The sequence below is a fragment of the Zophobas morio genome, unplaced genomic scaffold (genome assembly GCF_036711695.1).
Source record: "Zophobas morio isolate AGI-343-1 ecotype UQ-CSIRO unplaced genomic scaffold, CSIRO_AGI_Zmor_V1 ptg000031l, whole genome shotgun sequence".
Lineage (NCBI taxonomy): Eukaryota > Metazoa > Arthropoda > Insecta > Coleoptera > Tenebrionidae > Zophobas > Zophobas morio.
This window is the reverse complement of record NW_026972136.1, coordinates 12,448,707-12,476,416: the sequence shown is the minus strand read 5'-3', so window position 1 is coordinate 12,476,416 and position 27,710 is coordinate 12,448,707. Positions and strand designations below refer to the sequence as shown.

The 27,710-nt window shown below is 32.3% G+C and overlaps 2 protein-coding genes and 1 long non-coding RNA gene across 5 annotated transcripts; 2 read left to right on the top strand and 1 right to left on the bottom strand.

Annotated features, from left to right (window-relative positions):
- Positions 1 to 1,592: 1,592 nt before the first annotated feature.
- Positions 1,593 to 8,881, top strand: LOC135139296 (uncharacterized). Its single transcript, XM_064069477.1, has 6 exons — positions 1,593 to 2,106; positions 2,160 to 2,698; positions 2,748 to 2,844; positions 6,166 to 8,394; positions 8,446 to 8,588; positions 8,651 to 8,881. Exons 1-6 carry the CDS (start codon positions 1,677 to 1,679, stop codon positions 8,879 to 8,881), a joined length of 3,669 nt encoding a protein of 1,222 aa, XP_063925547.1. The 5' UTR covers positions 1,593 to 1,676.
- Position 8,882: 1 nt separating this feature from the next.
- Positions 8,883 to 18,331, bottom strand: LOC135139298 (cationic amino acid transporter 2). 2 transcript variants are annotated; one of them, XM_064069481.1, is made up of 11 exons: positions 18,223 to 18,331; positions 17,729 to 17,995; positions 17,542 to 17,670; positions 17,321 to 17,479; positions 10,388 to 10,492; positions 10,064 to 10,338; positions 9,774 to 10,011; positions 9,473 to 9,721; positions 9,255 to 9,421; positions 9,096 to 9,204; positions 8,883 to 9,045 (listed from the first exon to the last, which is right to left on the bottom strand). In XM_064069481.1, exons 2-11 carry the CDS (start codon positions 17,976 to 17,978, stop codon positions 8,918 to 8,920), a joined length of 1,809 nt encoding a protein of 602 aa, XP_063925551.1. In that variant the 5' UTR covers positions 17,979 to 17,995; positions 18,223 to 18,331; the 3' UTR covers positions 8,883 to 8,917. The 2 variants fall into 2 exon arrangements, with proteins under 2 accessions (XP_063925551.1, XP_063925550.1); XM_064069480.1 differs by lacking the exon at positions 18,223 to 18,331 and adding an exon at positions 18,032 to 18,133 and having other exon boundaries at positions 17,729 to 17,983.
- LOC135139303 (uncharacterized) lies at positions 11,910 to 27,578 on the top strand. 2 transcript variants are annotated; one of them, XR_010282146.1, is made up of 3 exons: positions 11,910 to 12,026; positions 26,749 to 26,888; positions 27,383 to 27,578. It is a non-coding gene; the product is annotated as an uncharacterized LOC135139303 (long non-coding RNA). The 2 variants fall into 2 exon arrangements; XR_010282145.1 differs by lacking the exon at positions 11,910 to 12,026 and having other exon boundaries at positions 26,662 to 26,888.
- Positions 27,579 to 27,710: the final 132 nt, after the last annotated feature.

Below are 27,710 nucleotides of genomic sequence, written 5' to 3'. Positions count from 1 at the left end.
TATAAAACGTGATATGTATATAACACAAAAATAAAAGTTTAGTGTAAGTAAAACAGCGTTCTAGTTTCTTATTGTCAACCAACTGTGTTCCTATTAGGGTACATGTTTATTGAATTAAGTAAAGAAGAAAAACACCGTAGTTCCCTATGTCAGACATAAGACATATTTAAATTAAATTTTACAAAAGTATACACAACGAAATAGCGAACACGGACTTTCTGTGTTATTAGAGGGGTTTAGGATTATGGTAGTAATAATTTACTGTCCTAATCTCTCAGACTGTTTACCTGAAAGGAATAAAGGTTCTACAGATAGTTTAAACAGGAAATACCAAGGTAGAAAAGGCTCGACTTTTGAAGGTAGGCCCATCCCATAAATTTAAAAGTGAACTTGTCCCAACCCATTTTGTATTTCTGCGCCACTTTACAATAGTTGTGTTGAACTTGGATCTTGCGATCTCTACAGCAAGTAGGCACTGCAGTCAAATACTAATCACGTTGTTATTTTCAAACTTCATATCTTAATGTATTGTCAAAATTGTGAGTGTTACATCAACCTTGTGTTTTCGTCCATTTTAAAAAATGATTCCCAAAAAACATAAGTTTATGAACAACATCCTTGATGACATATTTCATCCCGATAAACCCATCTGTAACATCCCGAAAACTACGACGATTAAGAAGAAGGACATTTTCAAAGAATTACGGCCAAAAATAGATTCTTGTTTGGATTACGATATTTCCCAGACCGATTTGAAAATGGACGCTGGGAACACGAAAATCCATATTCAACAAACAGATGCGACTTATGTTCCAAATGAATCCAAGGAAATAAAAGCAAAAATCAGGAAACGAAGGAAAGGTACGAGGTATTTTAGTGGCGGCCCCCCACAATGGGAGTTTATCGACGAGATATGGCGAAGACAGCAAGAGGAAAAGCAAAAAATTTATCGGCAACAACTGCAAGAACGGTTGCATAAACGTCGGCTAGAAAAACTGGAAGCCCTTAAAAAAGCAAGAAAAAATAAAGTGAACCATTAAGTACTGCCCAGATGTTGTCAAGAAAGAAGATTTTTAATATAATTTAGTACTGATTGAAATAAAGTAAATTACACACTTTGTGATTTATTTCACTAAAGGACACAAATGGAATCGTCTGTTTTTATTTTCGTAGCGTAAACTTACACAGAATCTAGTTGGTGATTTGCTAATTTCGTGTTTTCTAGATGTTTCATAGCTCCTAGATTATGAAAAAGTAGATTTTCCGTTTCGGTTGAAATTTATTTTAAAAATATCTTAATAAGTTACATATTTTTAGCTTGTTTTCTTGATCGGTAGATAATGACAGCTACTGAATTCTTAATCAAGGAAAACTGTCAACGTAAACGCCCAGCCTTGAGTTTGCAACTTACGGCACGCACGGATTCTCTAGAATTTAATTTACAGAATTATTAATAGCGTTCGACATGTTTACCTTTAATCTATTGTTGTTTTTTTTTGTGGTAGTGCGTAGTGGTGTACTATTGAATTCCCCATGATAACTTTTCCATGTAAAAGTGAAATTAAAAACTAAAATAAAAATGACAACATAGCTTTCTAAAGTCAAAAATTTTTTGCTTGTCAAAATTTATGTTTTTCTTATTCGTTTGAAATTTTTAACAGAAAATCTAATACACAATGAATATTCGAAAGAAACATAGCAGACATGAGTTTATGAACAATATTATGGACGATGAGTTTCACCCATGTGCACCCGTCTGCAACATAATTCGTACCACTACTCAAAAGAAACAGAATATCTTTAAAAAGTTTCGGCCCCAACCAGATACCGTATTAGATTACGATATTTCACAAACGGACACCAAGCTAGATGCCGGAGATACAAAGATTCATCTTCAGGAAACTATTGCAAAATATGTTCCTACAGAAACCCAACCAAAACCAAAACGAATTCGAGTTAAAAAAACAAAATACTTCAGTGGTGGTCCGCCTAAGTGGATATTTGTTGATGAAGTCTGGTTATCAGAACAAGAAAAGAAACAAAAGGAATTTCATGCGAAATTTAAAATAATGGTTAAGAATAGATTGAAAGAGGCTAAATTTTCAAGTATTGGCAATGAATTAGTTTTTTTTCCATTATATTTTACTATTTGTTTTTAGTGAATTCTGGGCATCAAAGGGTTGTTAAACTGGTAGGTCCTGCATGGTACCAAGAACTGTCACCTCGGCAGATTGCGACAGTTGAAGATTTGAGACACTGCATTCTGAAGGATTTAGCAGAAGATACCATCATAAACACTCAGGAGAATATTGCTTATCTTGGTCTGGTTTTGCGGCCGAATCACAGACATATTAAGAAGGCGTTAAAGAATTGTTGTAAATGTCCGGTCGAATTTCTCTTAATTTTGTACCAACTGATTAACCCCAACCGGAAAAAATATTCCATCAATGACAGATTGTTACTGAGTGGTGTTGTGCATTTAACAATGATGAGCACGCTGAGGGAGTTACATGTAAGGATACCATCACCTCCTAGACCACCTGTTGTTGTTAAAAAAGCAACAATAAAAAAGAAAAAAGTCAAATATCCATCTCCCTATTTGGTTCCTTACACTTTTGTAAAAAAACCTCCAAAGTTTAGTGGAATATATACCAACAAACATGTTCAGCGTCCTCAGAGTCCCTACTTTTGTTATTTGGTTGGTAATGGTACAATGTTCTTACTAACTTTGTAAGATCAAATTTTAGGCAGAACTAAAAAGAAAGATAGAAATAGCAGGAAAAGGGACACATGAAGATGTCGTCGCAGATTCTTCCGAGCATGTAACTGAACAAACCAGCGAAAGTAAGTACACTTGCTGCATTTAAACTTGGTATAGGGTAGAGACCCTAGATATACTTTGGAAAGTATATATACAAAGCTGAAATATTATTTTTATATTTTTCTAATTAATCTAATATCTTATGGACTCGATTACAAAAATTACTACAGTTTTTCTATTATTACATATACACAAAAAATGATACAAATGGCTGCTTTGTATAACCGAGATTCCAGAGATTCTACAGATTTCAGAGTTTCTAAGTTTAGAGATTCCTAAGTTCTTTCTCCTTAAATCTCGACGTTTTCGCCAGAATTTTAATCACTTTAACCCTATATTGATACAGAATATCATGTTTGCCAAGATGAGATTTGTCTTTAATTAACAGCCAATGAAATTAATCACTCATTTTATTGGTTGTGGATTTTACATTGACAAGCAATTGAAAAATAGGCTAAAAGGTACAATGAAGTCCACCCACCTCCACATCGCTATTCCACTGCCTTATTTTATTTAATATGAGATGAAAATTGAATTACATTTTGTGAAGTGGTCCAATTTATGCCTAAAAAAATCAAAACGGCACCGCCCACCCACCCGGTTTGCTTTCTCATCAGTCATTTTATTGGACAAAAAGGAGGTTTTATCTTCATCATTCATTAGTTTTTTTTGATTAGATGAAGACTGAATTTTACTATGTCCAATGGCGAAGTAGACTTACAAAAATTCAAAGTACGTGTTTTATTGAACTTTTTGAAATTTTTAAAAACTATGATATTTCAATGCACTGAATTAATTAACTAATTCTGGAAAAAAGGTTGAAGTTATCGAAGAAATGAGGCCGGAAGTGACTACTGTGCCCCGAAATCCAAGAAAAAGTTTTTAGTTAAATTTTGAAAATCGTCGAAAATGGGTCGAAATTTACTAGTACGTGCCAAATAACAAATAGATTCTCTAAGAAAATAAAAGGCGGGTGGGCCAGGCTAGTATTTGCCAAAATAAGACTCATTTTGGCAAATGACCTGCTCTTCTAAGAAAAGGATAGAGGATATGTCATTTGCAAAAATCAGTCTCATACTTGCCAAGATAATACTGATTTTGGCAGATGACCTATTTTTATTTTCTTAGAAGAGTAGGTCATTGGCTAAAATGAGTCATATTTTGGCAAATACTAGCCCCACCCACCCGCCCTTTGTTTTCTTAGAGAGTAGATCATCTGCCAATATCAGTCTTTTATCGTAGCGAGTACTACTAGACCAGTTTTTCGATTTTTCAACATTCGAATTTTTCAATTTCCGCTTTTTAAATTTTCAATTTTTTGATCTATCTTTCCATTTTTGATTTCTCTGGGTAACTGAAAAAAACTTTCGATTTTTTAATTTTACAATTTTGGCAATTTTCCTATTTCTCTTATTTGATTTTTAAAAATCTCGAGAAAATAGATGTTTATTTTTTAAATTTTCGATTTTTGATTTTTTGTCACCGGGTTTTTGGAAAGGAGTGAAAAGTAATTTTGATCAGCAATCTGCCATGTTTACCGTAACTTTAAAACATCTGAAAATTTTGTTTCTAATTTTCAATTTTTGGATTTTTCGATTTTTCATAATTTCGCTCCGAATAAATTTGTTCTTTTAGTTAAAAAATGGAAAAATGACAAATCGTGAAAAGGAAAAATTTTAACTTGAGAACTCGAAAAATTAAAAATCAAAAAATTCCAAAATTGTAAAGTTAAAACTTGAAAAATCAAAAGATTGGATTTAAAAACTGCAAAATTGTCAAACAAATTATCCAATGAAATATTTAAAAGCTGAAAAATCTAAAAGCTAAAAAAAATGAAACTGGAATTTCGAATTCGATTTTATAAGATTTGTTTTTTTTTCAATTTTTCGATATTTCAGTTTTGCATTTTCCGATTATACAGTTGTACAGTTTTCCGATTTCTCATTTATCCGATTTTTCAATTTGTCATTTTTTTATTTTTAGCAAGTACTGCCCCAACCATGTAGCCTTTATTTTTTAAGAAGAATAAGTCATTTGCCAAAATCAGTCTTATCTTGGCAAGTACTGGCCCCCCGCCCACCGTCCTTATTTTCTTAGAGGATATGTCATTTGCCAAAATCTAGTACTGATTTTGGCAGATGATCCACTCTTTAAAGGAAATAAGGGTGGGTGGGCGGGGCTAGTACTTGTCAAGATAAGACTGATTTTGGCAGATGACTCACTCTTTAAAGGAAATAAGGGTGGGTGGGCGGGGCTAGTACTTGTCAAGATAAGACTGATTTCGGCAGATGACTTATTGTTCTAAGAAAATAAAGGCTGCGTGGGTGAGGCAGTACTTGCTAAAAATAAAAACATGACAAATTGAAAAATCATATGTCATTTGCCAAAATCAGTCTCATCTTGACAAGCACTAGCCCCGCCCACCCACCCTTATTTTCTTAGAAGAGTGGGTCATCTGTCAAAATCAGTCTTGTCTTGACAAGTACTAACCCCCCCACCCACCCTTATTTTCTTTAAAGAGTGGATCATCTGCCAAAATCAGTCTTATCTTGACAAGTACTAGCCCCGCCCACCCACCCTTATCTTCTTAAGAAAGTGGGTCTTCTGCCAAAATCAGTCTTATCTTGCCAAGTACTAGCTTCCGCCCACCGTCCCTTATTTTCTTAGAGGATATGCCATTTGCCAAAATCAGTCTTATCTTGACAAGGACTACCCCCGCCCACCCACCCTTTATTTTCTTAGAAGACTGGGTCATCTGCCAAAATCAGTCTTATCTTGACAAGTACAACCCCGCACACCTACCCTTATTTTGTTAGAGGATCTGTCATTTGGAAAAATCAGTCTCATACTTGCCAAGATAAGATTGATTTTGGCAGATGACCCACTCTTCTAAGAAAATAAGGGTGGGTGGGCGCGGGGCTAGTAGTTGTCAAGATAAGACTGATTTTGGCAGATGACTTATTCTTCTAAGAAAATAAGGGTGGGTGGGCGGGGCTAGTACTTGTTAAGATAAGATTGATTTTGGCAGATGACTTATTCTTCTAAGAAAATAAAGGCTGCGTGGGTGGGGCAATACTTGCTAAAAATAAAAAAATGACAAATTGAAAAATCATATGTCATTTGCCAAAATCAGTCTCATCTTGACAAGTACTAGCCCCGCCCACCCACCCTTATTTTCTTAGAAGAGTGGGTCATCTGCCAAAATCAGTCTTGTCTTGACAAGTATATCTAGGGTCTCTAGTATAGGGTAAACGGTACAGTTGTTGCCATAATTTTAAAGTTATTAGTAAAATTCAAAAAGAAATCCTACCCTAGCGCGCAACAATAACGAATACGTTTTTAAGGTCAAACAGGAAACTTCGATGACGACATCGAAAACGAACTTCGAATAGCTCAGAACATGTACGCAGAACTTGTTAACTTTAAACCAGTACCAAAGCTTTTGAAACCTTCAAGGTACATCCCTTGCGATAACTTTAGGAATAAAACACTAGAATCCGAGACCCAAGAGGAAACGGAAGAAGTTGTTGACGATACACTTTATTGTGTCTGTGCTGGAATTGACGTTTCAAAACGTTCTGTTTCTTGTGAATGTTCTCCAGAACCTTGCTACTTCGCCGATGATGAACCAGAATCGTGCGTTTGTGCACCACAAGAAAATACATGTGGATGTGTTTCGGACGGTGAAGAGCCAGAAAGTATTCAGAACACTTGCGGATGTGACTTGGAATCCAAAAAATCAGAAGAGCAGTGTACATATGGATCAGAAAGTGCAAAAGTTACGAGCGAATGTTTTTCGGAAGGTAGAAGCAGAGGAAGAGAAGACAAATGCCATTACGAAGACCAACCGGGTTCCTGTGGATGCAATGTTCAGCCAAGTGCAGAGAACAAAAAGGAAAAGAACATAAAATCGACTGGGGATGAGTGCGAATCACCAGAAAATATACAATCACCGAGATGCGGTAAATATAAGGAGAGAGAAGAGGAACCATGTAAGCACGCCAAGAATTTACAGCTTTATGACCAGTGGTACCACCTTTTGAGACCAGGTGGACAGTCAAAGCAACCCTGCAGTTGCAAGCAGAAGTACAAAAAATTTATTCAGACGCCTCTCTGTCAATGCAAACAGTGTCAAGATGAGAGAAGGATGAAAAATATAACTTATATTATTACTGGGATGAAGGAAACGGAATCACACGATGTAATTCCAATAATTGACAGAGTTGTTGAAGGTAAATTATGCGACTGCTTAAAGAAATATGAAAATAAAATAATCGAATATGAGCTGGATAAGGAAGTCGAAGATAAGATACTTTGTAAGTGTCAGAAAGCCGTACAGCAAATGCTCGATACGCCATTATGTCAATGTCCAAGGTGTAAGGAAAACAGGAGAAGTAGGGCTGCGAAATTTATTATAAAAGGGGTTAAACAAACGGATAGTGAAACCTTTCACATAATTGAAGGAATATCAATGGGAAAACCATGCGACTGTATGAAAGAGTACGAAAAAAGAGCTAAAAAATATCAAGTTTACAAACAAGGAAAAGATGTCATGACCACTATGAAAAGACAAGAACATAAATACGTGATAGGCGGTGTTGCTTCTACTCCTCGAGGTCCTAAATACGTGATAACAGGAATGCGACCGCCGATTGACTGTACTTGTGCCAAACAAGCACGGCAAGAAGCAAAAGAAAGGCACATGCAAGCTATAATGCCCCACGTGCCGGGTGGTAGAATCCAATATCAAATTGTCGGAGTGAAAGAAACACCAAAAGGGAATGTATATGTCCTTGACAGCGCACTAAAGACTCCAGATTGTGATTGTATGGCTATTTTTAAAACATTTGAACAACAACATTCAGTCTGTATGCATGTGTATGAACAATATTTAGCAAAAATGAAAGACGACTATAATCAGTTTATGAATGAAATGTTACCACCTAGTAGTAGCAGACGATCTAGTAGAGGAAGTAACTTGTCTTCATTACGTGACGAAAACAAAGAAAAACAAGTAACTGAAGAAGAGGAAATAGAAAACGAAAATGAAGAAATTGTGAAAAGCGAAAACAAAGTCGAAGAAGTTGACACTGGAGAAAAATTAGAAGAAGACGCTACCGCTACCCAGGTTTCTACACACGAATTAGAGCCACAGAAACCAGAAAAATCGTCAGACTGCAAAGAACAGACACCCCCATGCAGCAGAACTTGTGGCACTGGTCCTGCTTTTTGTGAGTGTGGAAATCCGTTTTATCTGGTGTGTTGTGAGTGTTGCAAAGTTCAACGAGATGAATGCGTTCAGTGCACTTGTGGCGGTCAAGTGATCGAATGTGTCGACTGTACATGTGGAGACGAGGAAATTGAAGAAGAAAAAACACAGCTTAAAAGATTTTTCATTTTCGATAAGATTTCGTGCAAGCACAAATGGCAAATGAATGTGCTCAAAAAGGCTTTGCAAAGTATGGCAGATGACAACTTTCCACTAGCTAAATTGCCAGAATGTTACAAATTACCTCACTTTAAATTGTGGATGCAGATGAGATGTAGGAAATTTTGGACTCAACACGACAAATGTAATACTTGCCAAAATGTGACTTTAGTATCTAATCACAAACTGCTTTTAGATAAATACATTTTTGTGAGCAAATATTTATGGAGGCACTGCGATAGTTGTGATATCTGGAGGTATCATTCACCTGATTTGAAAATATCGAAAGAGACGGGTAGCCAGTTAAATTGGTTCCACGCTGATTACGTTAGATTTTTGGTAAGATTGTTATTTACTGGAAATTAACTAATCGCTACTGGTAAAATATTTTCTTGTTTTAGGTTCACAAATGCCTTGGTAAATTTTATCGAAATATGAGACAAAATCGCATCAACTTTGGACGAGAATTTTTCCCCACTACATTTTCCTATAATTTTCCTTTTAAAACGTGGAGAGACTGCTACTTTGCATACACGCCGACTAAAGAAGAAAACGTACTAGCTCGCTTTGTCTGGCAAAAGCACCATGCTAAAAACTTTGCAGAAATGCAACGATTTTGTAAACTGCAGTAAATAATTTTTTTATAGAAAATTTTAATCATAAATAGCCTACATGTACGTATCGTTTAGATTATCGTTTCTGTCTGGTAAAGTCTCATGTTCTTTATTTTGCTTGTTTTTATTGAACGCTCTTTCAGTGCTATTCCATATACCATAGGCAAAATAAATAACCAAACCTGAAAAATGCAGTCTGATATTGTAGAGTTAAAAATATTGATATATTAACCTATAAGCATCCAATAACCGTAGTATTCCCAGGTGTGAGTTGGTAAAGTGGTCATCAAATATACGTTGACTAGAATGCTAATTCCTGGTATCCAAGGAACCAGAGGCACCTAAAAAGTTATTTTGGTTAGTTCAGAAAAATGTAAGTTAGAATACGTACGGAGAAAGTTAGTTTTACAGAAGATTTGGGCTGAAGAGCCACCATCACTAATAAACTAATTAAAATTAAAGCTAAAATAGCAAGGATGGACAGCAGCCAGGGCTCTGCATTTCCTAAGTCTGTTTCAAAACCAGTGATCAAACCAGAAAAGATGAAAGCTATGCAAACTGAAAACAAAATTATTACCTATTTTCTGTTAAACTGAATAATTATCTTACAGTAAGCTAACACTAGCCAAGCGACTAGAGATGCAGTCATAGCTGTTGGAATTGTTGATTTTCTGACAAATAATTGAACAAAATACTCTTTTAAAGCAAATCCTTCTTTATCTTTGAACTTTTTGTCTGGGTCGTCTACTGCATATCGCAGAATAAGGACACAAGCGGCTACCATTGAGTACGCCAACAGAGTACCGATAGACATCATGTTGGCTAATTTGTCAACATCAAAAATGCAAGCTAAACATCCTAAATATTCATCTTTGTTTAAACAGGAATAATATGTAAATAATAGTGGTACCTGCTATGCTTCCAGCAATCAAAGTTCCCATAAAGGGTGTCTGAAACTTTGGATGCACAATCGCTAGTGCTTTAAACAAAAGTCCATCAGATGCCATGGCATATATAATTCTTGGCAACGGAAACATAGCTCCTAATAGGCTTGAAAACAGACCACAAATAGCACCTACACTTACCACCACTCTCAGTTCGGGCCATCCGACTACATCATAGATGTGAGTTAGAGGAGCTTTTTCATGCTAAAACGTTTTTTGTTTCAAGATTCAAAAGTGATAATAAAATTCTACTAACCTGTGCGTAGTACGGTAAAATCATGGTAAGAATTGTTGATATTCCAAAATAGGCAAAGAATACTATCAGCAGTGACGCTACAACACCAATAGGAATAGATTTGCTAGGAGTTTTTGCTTCTTCTCCTGCTGTGGCAATACAGTCGAAACCGATAAAAGCAAAAAAGCATCTGGCAGCTCCTGTGATAATTCCTTGGGCGCCATATGGGACAAAACCGCCTGTACCGGCACCTGGTGGGACTTCTTCTTGAGGAATAGCCCAGTTGTAGGCGTTAACTGAAATTATGCGTATTGTGACATCAAGTGAAATCAGAAGAAAACATACCTTTCCACAGCCCCGAGATTATAACTGTTACCACCACAAGTAAATTAATGAGAGTAAATATGTTATTTACCCATGAAGATTCCTTAGCTCCCAATGCGATCGCAACTGAAAATATAAGTTTTGTCTGTCATATTTTTCTTTTCTTATCAGCACCTTCATAATTATCAGTTTATATAGCACTTCACGTATTTAATAATTTCAATAACAATCTTTAAAGAACCACACCTTATTTTTTAGCTTTAAAGCTCAGTAAATATGCATTTGTTGTGTACATAGGATATCTTTCTCTTCAAGATTTTAAAGTAAATTGAAGCTAATTGAGCAAAATAACAACTATAATCAAACGTACCCCTTTCGTTGTCAAAACGTTTGACGAAAGTAGTAACGGTGGGGGTTTAGCATTTTATTAATTGAACGGATTAATCCGTAATTAATCCTCAATTAATCCGCAATTAATCTCCTTTAATCTCCAGCGCTTTTACCTCCAAAACCCCAGCGCTTTACTTGCTTAATCCCCAGCGCTTTTACCTTCAAAATACCAGCGCTTTTACTTCTTAAGTACCAGCGCTTTCACTTCCTAATTGCTAGCGGGTCTTAAATCGTAGCGGTTTTTAATTACTAACCGGTTTTAATTGCTTAGTGTACTTATTAATTGATCGAATTAATCGATAATAATTAATCTCCCTTAATCACCAGTGGTTCTTAAATACCAGCGCATTCACTTCCTAAGTATAAGCGCTTTTTACCTCCTAAATACCCGCACTTTTTTTATATCGTAAACTCCAGCGCTTTCACTTCCTAAATACCAGCGGGTCTTTAAGCCGCATTGCAAGCCCTATAAAAAGGCCACCAAAATTTGTATATTAATTACTAGCGTTTTATTACTTTGACAGCAGATTTAATTGATTAAAATTTAAATATATATATTTTTTTATTCGTGTATTGTGGGTTACATATACATACATACATACCTAGAGACAATTACCAGAGCTCTAAGATGGCCATCAACTATAATTAATCAAGAATGATATCAAATTCTTATATCCTTTTAATTACCACTATGGTTTTTTAAAATTATTTTAGATACATTAATGAATTAAGTAGGAATATTGACATTTTGGGGATCACATGATTAAATTATTAAATTCATGCATTTATTACACAAAACCTAAAGGTGTTTTGAAAATGACAGTCGCGCATTTGTTCGGTACGTAAACTTTTCACTTTTGCATTGCTTAGGTCTTTATATTTATACGCATAATTTCTTAACAAAATATTGCAGAAGAGTCATTTTGGTGGTCAGTACCTATTATGAATTAATATGATATAGGTATAAGTCCCTAAGGCATCTTGGATTGGTATTCGTTATAAACTTTCCATTTTGTTACAAAGTAAATAGATTAATTCTATCTATTTTTGAATTCCCTGAATTTGTGTGTGTATGTGTGTGTATAAATAACTATGTGTATGTCACCATATGAATCATCATTGTGTATACTGTCAAAATGGTAAAATTTTACTTAATATATAATTGCACTGATTGTAATTGCGTTCCTTGAATTTTTTGTGTGTACCTAAGTGCGTGACAATTTTGGACGACCTAAAGGTGTTTTGAAAATGGCATCCCTGCAATTGTACGGTATGTAAATTTTCCATTTGCATTCGTTGCATTTTGGCAATTTCTATAGTGTCATTCAGTAAAACAGGTATGAAGTCGTTACAAAATTTCATGAAAAAGGGAATTTGAAATATTCATCCACTCATTTTGGTCTCGTTAGTAATGAGACGAAGCCACTTTATTTCTATGTCGTGTATTTATAATATTTAAATCTTTAGATGGAGTTCGCCACGATCTTAAATTCCTTGTAGTTTGTCAAGTTTTGATATGTGTAGTAATGGGATATTTTCAAATCGTGTAGTTAGCGATTATTATTTGTCGTAATTTTATTTAATATAACTTTAATTGAATTAATGCGCTATCTAAATAAAAAATCTATATAAGATCCCTAAGACATCTCTTTGATTGGAATTCGTTGGTAAATTTTCCATTTTTGTTACAAAAGTAAATATATTAATTCTTAACCATCTATTTTTTTTCCATTCCATCAATTTACCACCCACTAGACAAAATTGACATAAAACCTAAATTACATACATGATTGTAAATAGGTATATCTGATGAGACACACTTGTGAGACACGTAAAGTCGTTCAATACGACAGATAGAACTTCAAAATCTAACTAACTGTTTTCTGTACCTCTTGTTAATTGTTTAAAAATTAAACAAGAATGCACGGGATGGTTTAGCTGGTGTGTTAGTGATTTAGGCGAAGACCAGATACATCTATATGTATCAAGACGGGGCTGGAATTGTTTTATATAAACAAAAGATATATAAGAACTGCAGGTCTTCGGCTTATTGTTTCAAAAATAATGTAGCATTCATTTTGTGGCAAATTTCGCCAGTGCGAAAATACTCAACAGACTCAGTTGTAAGCTTAAATAGTCGTCTGAAGTGTGTTGAAGTCTCAAAAATGGGTACTGATTTATCAAAATATTGAAACTCTAGACGAAAATATATATATATTCAACGACTAGTCTTATGTAAAAGTAAAAAATAATCGCAAAATTTGTTTGTTTGTTAATTTTATGTTAACTCCAGTGGACTGGTGCCAATTCACCCAGGGGGATTTCGACGACCAGAAGAACGCCAATAACAAAAAAAAAACTGTCAGGTGTGGGATTCAAACCCACGCTCCCTTTCGAGCATCAGAGCTTAAATCTAACGTCTTATTAGACCCCTCAGCCAACCTGACTACACATTAATCTTTTTATATCGAAATGCAGACGATAAAAATACAATCAACGAGTAGTCTTACGTAAAAAAAGAACAATTTCATCAAATTTGTATGTCTGTTTCAAGTTATGTATCAATTTTAGCTAATTGTGAACAAAGTATAATCAAATAAATAAATATGCAAGAAATATACATATTTGTTTATTAAAGGAATCTCAAGTCTCACTAAGAAAGCACAAGTTATAACCGTGATACATATATGATTTTACAACGTAAAAGTTGAAAAGAAAATTAGTAGATAAATAGGTGGTAACAAATCATGCATAAGTAAACGTAAGTAAATTTTATTTGCAGATTTTATCTTGTTATTTACTTTTCTGTTCAACACTGTCTATTTATATGTGTTTGTTCGAAAACATGAAATTTAAATTTAAAAATTGAAAAATTAATTTTCACACCAGTTGAGGAAATGATTACACATTGAGTAACTCAATCCGTTGTTAAAAAAAAAACGGTATATTTTGGAAAACAAATATTCTTATTCAAATTTATTTTGACTTTTAGTATTAAAATGTGCTTTCGTGAAATATACTTTTCAATTGTCAATGTGTTAACTTTTTTTTTAAGTGATTCGATTTTCCACGAGCCATCATACTATTTCATGCCTAAATGTCAGGTTTGCAATCAATTAAATATTTTGTTCATGGATTTTGAAAATTTTCAATATACCTACACATACGTAGTTATCTATGTATGTCAACTTAGAAGCAACTTTGGCGAATGTAGATACCTTTTATAAATTAATTTGAGGGGTTGAATGACAGCGTTACCAATTAAAAACTACTACTATTTCACAACGCAAAGTTAGAATAGTTATTTGAAAAGTTTGTTTGTTATATTATGTTCATTACGTGTTAATAATAGCGATTTTATGCTAGGATATTTATTGTTTTATTCAACTTTATTTTCACATGTTTATTTCGAAAACGTGTATTTTCACAAGTTCATTTTAAAGAGAATAAGAAAATGTTGGTAATGAAAAAACGTACAAGTCAAATGCTCAATTATGAAAACATAGCAGTTCATTTTTTATGTTTTAAATAAATGTAAATTTTAAATTATGTAACAGTTGTTGTTCTTTTATTATTGATTTCCTCGTGGATAAAATGCAATCAAAACAAGATCCTCGGAGAACAATATACGGGAGTAGCTCGTTTCATTAATGAACTAGCCGAAAAAAAAAATGCCATAATTGGTGAAAAGATAATTTTCCCATCCTCCTTTCCTGGTTCGACAAGATATTACACAGAGAATTTTGAAGATGCAATGGCTATTGTTCGACATCTTGGATCACCTGATTTCTTTATCACCATGACATCGAATCCTAACTGGCCAGAAATTAAACAGGCATTGCGAATAGATTTAGAAGACGGGACAACCTTAGAGCAGCTTCCACAGAATCGTCCTGATATCGTGGCCCGAGTTGCTAAGTCAAAATTCGACCAAATAATAGAAGATTTGGACAAAAAACAGATTTTTGGAAAGGTATCGGCTTTTGTATATACTATAGAATTTCAGAAAAGAGGGTTACCACATATGCATTTACTGGTGATTATGTCCTCTGATGATAAGATTCATCGACCAGAAGAGCTCGATGACTTGATTTCATCCGAAATACCAGGAAGTTACGACTTAGAGTTAAGACAACTGGTACTGAAATGGATGATTCACAACCCATGTGGAGAGCATAATCCTAATGCGACATGTATGGCTAATAAAAATGGAACAACAAAGTGTCGATTCGACTTCCCTAAATCGTTTCAGGAAGTAACAACTTTGGTCGATGATGGTAAACCGAATTACCGACGCCGCTACAATTCGCAGTTGGACCCTCAAAGTCCCCAGTTTTTACATGAACAAGCCGTTTATCGTAAAGATATCAATGGTCATCGTATAACAAGGGATAATCGCCATGTAGTTCCCTACCACGCATATTTATTGAAAAAATTTAACTGCCATATTAACGTTGAGTATGTAGGGAGTATTTTGGCTGTAAAATATCTTTACAAATACATTTATAAAGGACACGATTGCGCATCGATTAAAGTTGTAGAAGAACAAAGAACGCTAATTTATAATGAGGCAAACACATACATTGAAGGACGCTCTGTCACGCCACCAGAAGCATGTTGGCGATTATTTGCTTTTGAAATTCAAAAAAAAAGTCATAGTGTTCAAAGATTGAACATACATTTACCAGGTCAATATCGAATCGCAAACTTAGATCAAGCCCAAGAAGATCTGGCCGATATTGGTCAAAGAGGATCCACTTTAGAAGCATATTTTAGACATAATAAAAAAATTAAACAACAGAGAGGACTAAATTGTGACAAGCCTGTGTAATAACATAATAAAGGCAAAAATCGTTACTGGTGAACAATCTGGCTAATAAGTACATATACCTAGAATTACTCTGGACTCATCAAAAGGTCAACTCGGATGTACCATGCAGCGACACCAATTCCCAGTAAGACCTGCATTTGCCATGACAGTACACAAAGCTCAGGGTCAAACTTTTGAGTTTGTTGGAGTGGACTTAAAATCACCAGTTTTTATGCATGGCATGCTGTATGTGGCATTTTCTCGAGTGAAACGACCAAGTACATTAAAAATTCTCCTCCCAAAAGAAAATCCTCGACATACCCGCAACATAGTGTGGAAGGAGGTATTAGGTTAAGTTATAAAGGTAGCTGTTAATTATTTAATTATTTACATAAAATAAAGTGTTGACTGATATACATACTTGAATTTTATTACTTCCCGAGCGTAAGCAAAGGAAGTATTGTAATCGAGTCCGTCGGCCGACTCTCTACTTTTACGTTTTCTCGATCTTTCATGACCCCTAGAAGACGAAGAAATAGGTCTCCCATTTCCGTCTGTCTGTCCGTCTGTCCGTCTGTCCGTCTGCCGTCCCGGATTTTTATTAGACAGATAATCTCCGAAAGTACTCGACCGATTGTTGTGAAATTTCGTACTTATATTAAGAATATCATGTAGATGGTAAAACGCTAACCAAAATTTGTCTAATCATCCCCACCACTAATGCGATGACGTCATTTCAAAATTGTACATAGTAAATGGGTTTTCAATTGTATAAAATAACATAGTCCTACACATGTAGTTTACAACTCTGAATCGACTTTTCACCCGAAACGTCCAGATTTTTGGAAAAAAAATCAAAATTATAAAACAACATTTTGAAATTTAATTTTTAATCTGCTAACCAGAATGCTTTGAAATGTTGCAGATGTTTTAAGGCTATAAAGAGCATCATAAATCTTTAGTCAAAAAATATTTGCTTATCCCCTCCAAAAACTTGATGACGTCAGCTCAAAAGTTTGTGGAATAAATCATATCTAAAATGTACAAAATATGATGAGTCTGTACTTGTGATCTATCACTCCATTCATATTTTTTGGATTTGCATATACAGGGTGATTCAAAAAAATTAATGAAAGCGTAAATTTATTTTACTGATTTACTCAGAAACTACAAAACCGAATGCTCTGAAATCTTGCAGATGTTTTAAGGTCATAAAGAGCATAATAAATGTTTAGTCAAAATATATTTGCTTATCCCCTCCAACAATTTGATGACGTCAGCTCGAAAGTTTGCCGAATAAATCCTATCTAAACTGTACAAAATATGATGAGTCTGTACTTGTGATTTATCACTCCATTGATTTTTTTTTGGATTTGCATATACAGGGTGACTCAAAAAAATTAATGAATGCGTAAATTTATTTTATTGATTTACTCACGAACTACAAAACCGAATTCTTTGAAATCCACTGCGAAAAAAAAACATAATAGACATGCAGTCGTCACGTTTCCGACAGCGATTTTTTTTGACCGAGTTCACGTACGAAATATAGTAAGGATTGCATAATAGTCATATATATTTATATGTGCTAATCTGAACTAATACTATCAAACGAGCCGAGCGACGCTCGGTCAACCAGATATTTGAGGATTAATTACGGATTAATCCGTTCAATTAATAAAACGATAAACCCCCATCGTTACTACTGTATATGTTACACTATAAATTAAATCGTAACTTTCTAGAACACTCACCAGAAAACACAATGGATAAACCTAAGGAAAATATGTCGGCGTATTGTCCCAAATCTCCTTCTTCCATTATAGGCATATTTTCTTGGAAGAACTGGGACATAACATTATTGGCCAATTCGTCGATATAGAGAAATAACGCTTTAACAACTGTTGCAGAACCTGAAATTCAATTTAACCGAATAATATCTACTCTAGAAGAATAAATATACATAACAGCATACCAATCAAATATTCCAGAATTAAATTCCATCCTATTACAAACGCGAAAAATTCACCTATGCAGACATAACTATAAACATAAGCCGATCCTGCCTTTGGCACCCTAGCTCCGAATTCTGCATAACATAAACCTACAAATACCAATTAAATTTCCTCTGATTATTTATTTCCTGTAAAACGAAATTGTACCTGCCAGAATAGATGTTACAGCGGCAATAAAAAAGGATACCGTGACTGCAGGTCCTGCGTTGTTTTTAGCCACATCTCCTGCTAACACGTAGATTCCAACTCCCAGAGTGCTACCTACTCCTAATGCTGTCAAATCTAACGTAGTCAAAACTTTTGCCAATTTGGTACCACTTTCAAATTCGACAACTTTCTTCCTCGATAGAGTATCGACTACCTGGCGGAAGGTAATCGTGCGCAGACCCATCCTCATGAAATCTGTGTCAGAATCTGTTGATACAAGATTAAGATAATGTGAATTATTACCTAAACATTCTGAGATATCCATAATTTAGCGTTTATGTTATTCATTTGTGAAAATACCAGATACAAACTAACACTTTAAAATACGGTCTGGTCTGAACAATTCGGACACCAATTGGTGGCAATTGAGATTAATTTAATTAAAACTCAATGCCACAATGTTAAACTAATTTCTCTCAATTTGCTGTACTTACCTTATTTTGGGTGCAGTTACGTCCGACACAGCCACGGAGTACAATACAGGTAAAGTATTTTGTTCCCATAAGACTGTGGTTTTTATCAAATAGCCTAGTATTAACTGGATTAAGGCTTCAATTAACAATTTATTGTTAATTCTTCTAGATAAAACTGAGTAAATACTGATGAAATGTTCCGTATTTTACTAATCGTTGCTCCGATCAGTAATTACGTTTTATGGTTTTTGTCGTTGTTTTCTAAACAACACTTACGTGTCGCGTGGAATTTTTGTATAGTTTTATGTAGTTAGGTAATTATTTTGTTCATGCTACACCAATTTTATGTAGTTTATAGGACCATAAAAGTGTATTAGTTTTTAAATAATGGAGTCAAGTATTCTCGATTATAGCGTGTACACAATTTTGTGAACTGCTTACCTAAAAGGGAACATCTCAAATAACTTTTTGCTTTATTAGCCAAAAATATTGTTATTAAATTTGCGATTGGAGGATACGTATTTTCGGTGCTTTAAAAAAGCAATGGAAAAAAGTACATGCACAAAGGCCAATCACTTTTTTTATTTTTTTAGTGAAGGTATCAGTTTTTGTTTTTATAATGGATTTTAAAAACATTGAAGGTGCTCCCCCAGACTTGGAATTTACTTCAGAGCAAAAACAATTAAGAAAATTACTTTACAAAAATTATATTCAGGTATATTAGAAAGGTTTAAAAACACATAAATGAACATGTATTAACACAAAATTTTGATAAAGACATCTTGTATTGTTTCCTTCACTCTCACAAGTATGAGAATTCAATGGAAGAAGAAGTTAGAAGTAGCACAAGCATTCAAGTGAGAAAACAACTGCTTTCACCACCTTTTAACATTGCACCAGAATATAAATTTTCCAATCAAGTAATATCAAAAGTAAACAGGATTGGCTATCAACACTTATATGAATTATCCACGATTAAGGATAGTTCAGAATCGAACACAAGCACATAATCTGATTCTGATATAGGGTCAGGGGACACCTCAAATAGAAACCAATGTTGAAACTTCACACTAACAAAACTATAAATATTGGAATGGTACCAAATGTTGATGTTTTAATTTTTATGGATAAACTATCAACGTATTTAGGTTTGATCTACATAGAAGAAATACAGGAGGAAGCAGAAGAAAAACTATTTGAGGACATCTTCTCTCCTTTAAGTAAGAAAAATGGAAAATTATATAGACTCCTCCAAAGTTATATAAACAAATATTTAATTGCAAAGTATAAAGGTGATAAAAATCTGTATTATAAAGTTAAATTATCCTTGTTGTCAGTAATACCTTTATATATATTGCAGTACTTTCGTCAGTGTAAAATTTTAGAGTGTGAATGTGAATTATATTATGTAGGTATCTACTTTTTTGTATTAGGTAAGTTACTTTGAGATTATACAATAAAATTATAGAAGAGTATTAATTAGCAATCCTTAAATTTTAATCATTTTCAAAGGTGAATTTGTTTGGCCAAATCGAATTCACCTTTGAAAAAACAGGATAGATTCCTTAAAATTTTTACTTTTAAAAAGGGGTACCTTAAAATCGTCTAATATAATAATCATTTTCTTAGTCATCTTCATATTTTCTATGCATTATTTTTAACAAAAACCACAGATTCAGTTGTTACGTCTGGATCAAATTTTTTAAGAAATATTTACAAAACAGGGTAGTTTTCCTTACTTTTAGCATAAAAATCTGGCTCACATTTTTAAAAAGACTATAAAGAATAGGGTCGTTTCCATAAAAATCGATGTTTTAATAGATAAAATGTGCTTAAAAACAGATCATTTAATCTATTTTTTGTGTTTTTGAAAAGACCTCAATGGGCTGTTTTTCAAACTCAACAAACCTCAACGTCTAAAACTTGAAAATCAACTCATTTTTTTAAAAAATTGATGTTTTTGGGAAAATCTGAGTTAGAAAAAAGGGTTAAAAGTCAGGCAAAAAGTCAAATTCTACCTTGTTTTTTAGCACACATTAATTTCCGCACGCGCGCCGACCAATCACAACAAAACACATTCAACTGACGCCAACTCAAATATTATTCATCGTGTGTATTCAAGTGTTCATTTTCCAATAACATAGATCTAGGAAAAACCATACGATTTGTTTTTATATTTATTATTGTGTGGGAGCATTTTTTTTAATCGGCACCGATTTGTTACTTTTACAGATTCTCCAGTTTTCGATTTTACGATTTTTCAATTATTCCATTTTTTGCTTTGTTAGTTTTCCGACTTTACAATTTTTTGAGTTTTAAACTTTCAGTTTTTTAATTTTTAAACTTCGTGTTTTTCTATTTTTCAGCAAAAGAACAAATTTATCCAAACTAAAATATTGGAAAATCGGAAAATTGTATGATTGAAACAATGAGGAATACAAAAATTTTAAAATAAAAAATCCAAAAATTTCAAAATGAAAATCGAGAAACTAAAAAATCGAGACACCGAAAAATTGAAACATTGTAAAAACATGGAAAAATTAAAAATAAAACTGCAAAATCGGTAATTCAAAAATTGGAGAAACGAAAAAATAAAAAATCCCGAAATTGAAACATGAAATTAAAGTTTTCAAGTTCTTGATTTCCAATTTTTATCAAAATGAAATTTTGCAAAATCGAATAACTGTAGCACCAATGCAAAAATTAAAAAACGAGAAATTGAAAAATCGACAAAACGCAACAATTCTGCAATTTTTCGATATAATATTTTTCAAATTCTCAATTTTCCATTTTTGAATTGTTCAGCAAAGGACAAATTTATTCAAACTGAACTTTTGAAAAACCGAAAAATTGTAACACTGAAACATCAACAACAAAATAATTAAAAATCGAGAAATTGAAAAAATCAACAAAAAGAAACAATTTAGCAGTTTTTCGATAAAAAATTTTTCAAATTCTTAATTTTTAATTCTTTATTTTCTCGATTTTTCATTTTTTAATTATTTAACAAACGGACAAATTTATTCAAACCGAAATTTTTAAAAATTTAAAAATTTAAAAATCAGAAAATTGTAACATTGAAAAAAATTATCAAATTGAAAAATTGAAAATCAAAAAATTAAAAAATTGAGAAGTCGAAAAATTAAAAAAAAAATAAAAATGAAAAAACCGAAAAAATGAGAATCAAAAATTGAAAAACGAAACTTGAAATATCGAAAAATTTTAAAATTGAAAAATCGAAAAATGAAAAAATGAGAAATTAAACAAGTGGATAATTGAAAAATCGAAAAATTGTAATATAGAAACCTGAAAACCCTGATTAATTAAAAATCGAGAAATTGGAAAATTGAAAAAACGAAAACAAAAAACTATAAATTAAATTATAATCAAAAATACAAACATTTTTGATTTCAAAATCCAAATATTTTAAAATGAAACTTGAAATATCGAAAAACTAAAAAATCGAAAAATGAAAAAAATTGAGAAATTGAATTGGATTTTTCATTTTTTAATTGTTCAACAGAAGGACAAATTTATTCAACTCGAAATTTTGAATTGAATTGAAAAATCAAAAAATTGGGAAATCGAAAAATTGAAAAAATAAAGAAAACTTGAAAAAACCGAAAAAATAAGACTTAAAAACTGAAACATGAAACTTGAAATATCGAAAAATCGAAAAATTGAAAAATCGAAAAATGAAAAAATTGAGAAATCGAACAATGGGATAATTGAAAAAACAATTGAAAAACCGAAAAATCGTAATATTGAAACCTGAAAACCCTGATTAATTAAAAATCGAGAAAGTTGAACAAACGAAAAACAAAAACTTCCATAAATTAAACATCAGAAATACAAAAAAAAATAATTTCAAAAACCAAAAATTTTAAAATGAAAACCGGAAAACTAAAAATTAAGAAATTGTACAAAAGAAACAAGGAAAAATTGAAAAATTGTAACACCGAAAAGACGAAACACCGAAAAACCGAAAAATTTAAAAACCGAGAAATCAAAGATTTGAAAGAATACAGAAACTGAAAAATCGGGTAATTGAAAAGCCAAGAATTGTACACTTGAAAAAAATCCCAATAATAATTAATTGAAAAAAGTGAAAAATTGAAAATCGGAAAATTTAAAAATGAAACAATTACAAAATTGTAAATTTGAAAAAAAAATAAAAACGTAAAATCGAAAATTTGTAACATTGAAACCTTAAAAATTGAGAAATTGAAAATTCGAAAAAATGAAAAATTGTAAAAAGATGGAAAATCGAAAAATTAAAAAACAACTTGGAAAATGGCAAAATTAAAATATCTGCAAATTAAAAAATCGAAACATACAAAAATTTTACTGAAAAATAAAAATCATAATGAAAATCGAAAAACTAAAAAATCGAGAATTGAAAAATGTAAAAACGAAACACGGAAAAATCGAAAAATTAACAATTGAAAAAAACAAAAATTTAAAAATCTCGAATTGAGAAAATAAAAAATCGAAGAAACGAAAAAACTTGGAATTACATACATGGAAGTTCTTTATTTTTAATTTTTAATTTTCTCAATTTTTTGTTTTTTAATTTTTCAACAAACTTATTAAAAGTGAAATTTTAAAAAATCAAAAAATCGGAAAATTGTAAAACTGAAAAATTGAAAAATCAAAAAATTAAAAACTGGAAAAGCGAAAAAGTTACATTGAAAAACCGAACAATTTAAAATTTGAGAAATCAAAGAACTGCAAAAATAAAGAAACTCAAAATGGAATAATTAAGGGGTCAACAATTGGAAAAGGAAAAATTGTAACCTTAAAAATGAAAAAAACTGAAAATTTAAAAAACAGAAAAATCGAACAAATGGAAAATTGACAATTAAAAATAGAAAAATTGAAACACCGAGAAATTTAAAAATTGTAATTTTAAAACTTGAGAAACTGAAAACCTCGAGAATTGAAAAAACTGAAAATTTGAAAAATTGAAAAAAAGAAACTGTAAAATCGAAAAACTGAATAACTAAAAATCGAGAAATAGAAAAATACGGAAAACAAAATTTTCTAGAAATGGAAAAATCGAAAAACTGTAAAATTAAAAAATCGAAAACTGAAAAATTGAAAAAAATGAAACGTTGAACAATAAAAAAAATTTGAAATACCGAAATGTTGAAAGTAAAAAGTCGGATAACGAAAAAATAAACAATTGAAAAATCAAAAAATAAAAATACCTATCTTAAAATGGAAAAATCGAAAAAACGAAAAACTGTCAAATCTAAAAATTATAACATTGAAACCTGAAAAACGGACGAAATAAAAATCGAGAAACTGAAAAATCGACAACAAAAAATTTAAAAATGCAAAAACTCAGTATTTCATGAAATGAGTTTTTGAATATACAAAGTTAAGTATTTATTATTCAATGAATATGTTGAAAATATATAAAATGTTATTAAATACAATGTATTAACTGATAAATAATACAATTTATTCAAAATTCAAGGTAATATTCACAGATATTCACAGTTGATTGCATTACAGTACGTATAGATGAGCGCATAAAAAAATGTTTCAAATAAAATTTGTCCCAAATTTTATGCTCTACAATTATTCTAGTGGACATTAACATCATTGGAGCAATAAAAACCGAGATAATCGCGAAAAACTGTTTTCTTGACCTTTGACCTTGAATAACTTACGACGCAGACACGAGATTTTATAAGACTTTTGAGACAACTTTTAGAATGACAAAATTAAGGTATATACAAAAATTCAGCTTATTATCTCTCATTCCGAGGTTGAACCCTTTTTTATGCTAAAGTGACTGGACTAAAAATAAGAAAATGACTAAGAAAACTAGGCATAATAATCTGAGTTAAAAAGTTACACATATTAGACTACTTATGTAAAGTGTAAAAATTTATATATTTTTAATTCGAATTAATATTATTATTGTTAATAATATTATTATACAAATATCGAGCAGAGGTAAAAACCTATTATGCTCATCCGAAGGAACAAAATACAGCAGCTAGATAATTACTGATTGTCTCCAAGAGAAGATTGTTCTCGTTATTATATTACGCTACGGGCACATCAAGATAATCTTTTAGTCTGGTTTTAAAAACTAGCACACTATTGGAATTTATATTTTCTACATCAAGACTATTCCAAATTTTAAACACACGGCTGGTTAGAAATTGCTGTGGCCATTTCGTTTTATATTTTTTCATGAAACAGCTTTTTTGAGTGACCACGAAGGCGGGATACACCAGCAAGAACAAAGATGGTGGAAAGATCTACACTAAGCTTACGATTGAGGATTTTAAAAGTGTAGACGAGATCGTTAAATATGCCCCGTAATGTTAAAGTTGGAAGTTTTCAATTAGTTGATATGCCACCTTTTTTTGTACTCTTTAGTTTTTCAAACTGCAGATTGGCATCTAGGAATCTAGGAGATTGATATAAGATGTGAGATCTGATTTTGTCTGAACGGAATCATGGTCAGAATTTTTGGGTTCAATTAATATCACGGGTGTAGTTTTGTTTTTCAGTATGACTGAGAAGGATGCAACAGGTTTAGGATCAGGAACCTAACCTGATTTTCAGAACTTGTTACTAGTTCAGTTTTTAGGTCCGAAAAAGAAATAGATAGGATATCACAAGTGGTGATAAAATTTCGCCGATTGAGGGACAGCGAACCGCCTAAGAACAAGGCCGGCCGCTGGCCTTATCACCACCAAAAAATGCTACGATAATATATAATTTAAAGCGAGCACGTGGAGAAACAAAATGAAAAGATCTCACCAAATCGACGGCCAGATATCGTTAGAACTGTTGTGCAAGACGGACGTCACCGCACCCACAAATACAAAACTTTTCGAAAATTTCTCATGGATAAGACCAGAGAAAACAGCAAAAACCCACAGCACGATGCGAACAGCGTGACTGCCAAGCACGGACTTATCGAGAAATTCTAACTATTTATGGATGTTCGAATTATCCATCGCTATTACAAACCAGTTTTGTTCGCCTTATTGAAGTTCGACTGTATTTCCATAAAGTGTAGTACAACACTGATATACATTTTGTGGAATTGCTCAGCTTATTTGTGTCATCCAGCAGCTTTCACAATTCAAAGCGAATATGCACCAATGATTGCCTATGTTTTATTTATTTTGCGTATTTTATGTGTTGTTTTGCTTATTTCGTATATGTATTTATATGTATTGTGGTGAACGAATTTGAATCAAATTTTCGCACTGAAATTAGTTAACAGCGGCACAAAATCACATTTGAAAAATTTGAATTTGAAAAAAAAAATCCATCAAAAAAATTGTTAAACATAGGCAACCGACTCTTCATAATTGATGTTTAGCGTAGATGAATTTATGTAATTACTTCCCTATTTCTTTTCTTTATAAATGTGACGTGATCCAAACACGTAAAACTTTCTGTTATTGACACAGAAATTGGAAGCCTTGCTTTCAGTTAGGTATTTCTAATATATCGAAATGACATTTTTTCTACAATCGTGGGTATAATGCACAAGTTTTATTGGAAACTTAAATAAAATTCTACAACAACCAAAATGTATCGTCATGCTGTCTTATGTTAGTTAGTCGTGACTATCATGACAACCAAACAACGTTTCCAAAAAAACTAATTTGCAAAATAAAATAAAACGCCATAAATAAGTAGTGAGTGAGTCTTTTGAACCGTGCTGACCCCAAAAAGAGCGATTCGAGCGAAAATGAAATTACCGAGAGGGCCAATGCGGAAATATTTAATTTATTGCCCGAGAAATCCCACAAAACAATACGATCTGACATACAACCGGTTCATTCTTTGGAGTGCAGACAAAAATGTTGTGCAGTAAACAGAAACCGTGCTTCTGGCTTATTTTTCCAATCGGTCAACGAAGGTAAAGTCTTCTACCCTCTAGTCCGAATATTCCATGATACGTGCTTCCTTTTCAGTGAAAGAAAATATGGATATACATCAAATTTGACGTTGATTAGGTTGACATTAAAGTACAATAAAAATTTTCTTGCACTAGTGCAAGAAAGTGCCACTTTTTGCACTCTAAACCATTGACATATGAGTCATTTTTTACACGATTGTAGAAAAAAGTATTTGTGTTTATATTCCGTTATCTGCACACTGGATATGACGGTAGCATAAATCACCTTTATATTATAATATACGTCACTTGCTTTGAGCTTTTTTTTTTATAATAAACGCTGTTTGCTTGTTTAAATAAAAACATAAATAACACATTTTTACCATAACTAATATAGAATTCACTTTATCATTTGCATGCCTATTTGCTACTTAAAATATCGAATAAAATTTTATCAACATTGTTGAAGGTAAACTAACATTCATGTGGCGTTATTGCCATTTTAAAAGAGATTATTTAAACAAATAATTTCATTTTAACTTACCTATATTTGTCGTTCACATGGTACAAATCTTAGCTAAAATCATAATTTGATTTAAATTTTTAATCATGAACTCCATAGTTTTTTCAATCCTTTTTACTTTTCTGTGGATTTGGAACATTAGAACAGAGGAACTACTTGTATGTCCTCCACATCCATGCCAAAATGTCACTTGTAAGCCGCCTCCCAAATGTGATTGCCCCAATTACGAGATAGGACCTGGAGGTTTTTGTGGATGTTGTAAACAGTGCATTCATATTTTGCGTAAGTTATCCACTTCTTAATGTTTAATATATTTTTTAACGGAAAAGCATTTATTTTCTAAAAAATATGACGTTTTATTGGCTAAAGGAAGTTTAAACAAATAAACACACACACACTGGGTAGTATATAATAAACAAAGATACTCCATTATTTTTTGCAATAATAAAACTACAAAAAATATAATATAAACTAATTTAATTTTTAAAATTACTAGATAAATTATTTCCTTCACTTATATTTCGTATCTTAATTACTTTTGGCTAGTTCTAAACCTATTTATTATGTTTATACATATATCGAGTGTCTCAGATATTATTTTGTTAGTCGTTTCTGCTCGTGGCTGTATTCTATAAACCTACCATTCAATATCGTGTTTCCGCTTTTATCTTTTTGTCGTCTTCTCAATAATATGACAGATTTTTCTGTTGAATAACATTTGAAACACCCGGTGTACTGCTTGATTTTTATTTATGTATCACAACATATGCTTTTAGAACAAAACGAAAGCTGCTGGATGACACAAATAAGGGGTGCAAGGCCACCATCCGAAAAATGTGCTGCAGGACTGATATGTAAGGATGGAATATGTCAAAAGTTGTCGTAATTTTTGCTGAAATTTCAATATATAAAACACGTTTATTTACAGACATTGTATTTTATTCTATTAATATAAAAACTATCTCATTAAAACTTTTCATTTTTTCCGAGTCATTTATTTGACTATAAATTAATAACACCTAGTCTTAACAAAAACGGATGTAATAATCTAAAAAATTTAATATATTATGTCTAGATCCGTTCTTATGAGCAGGCATAACTCTA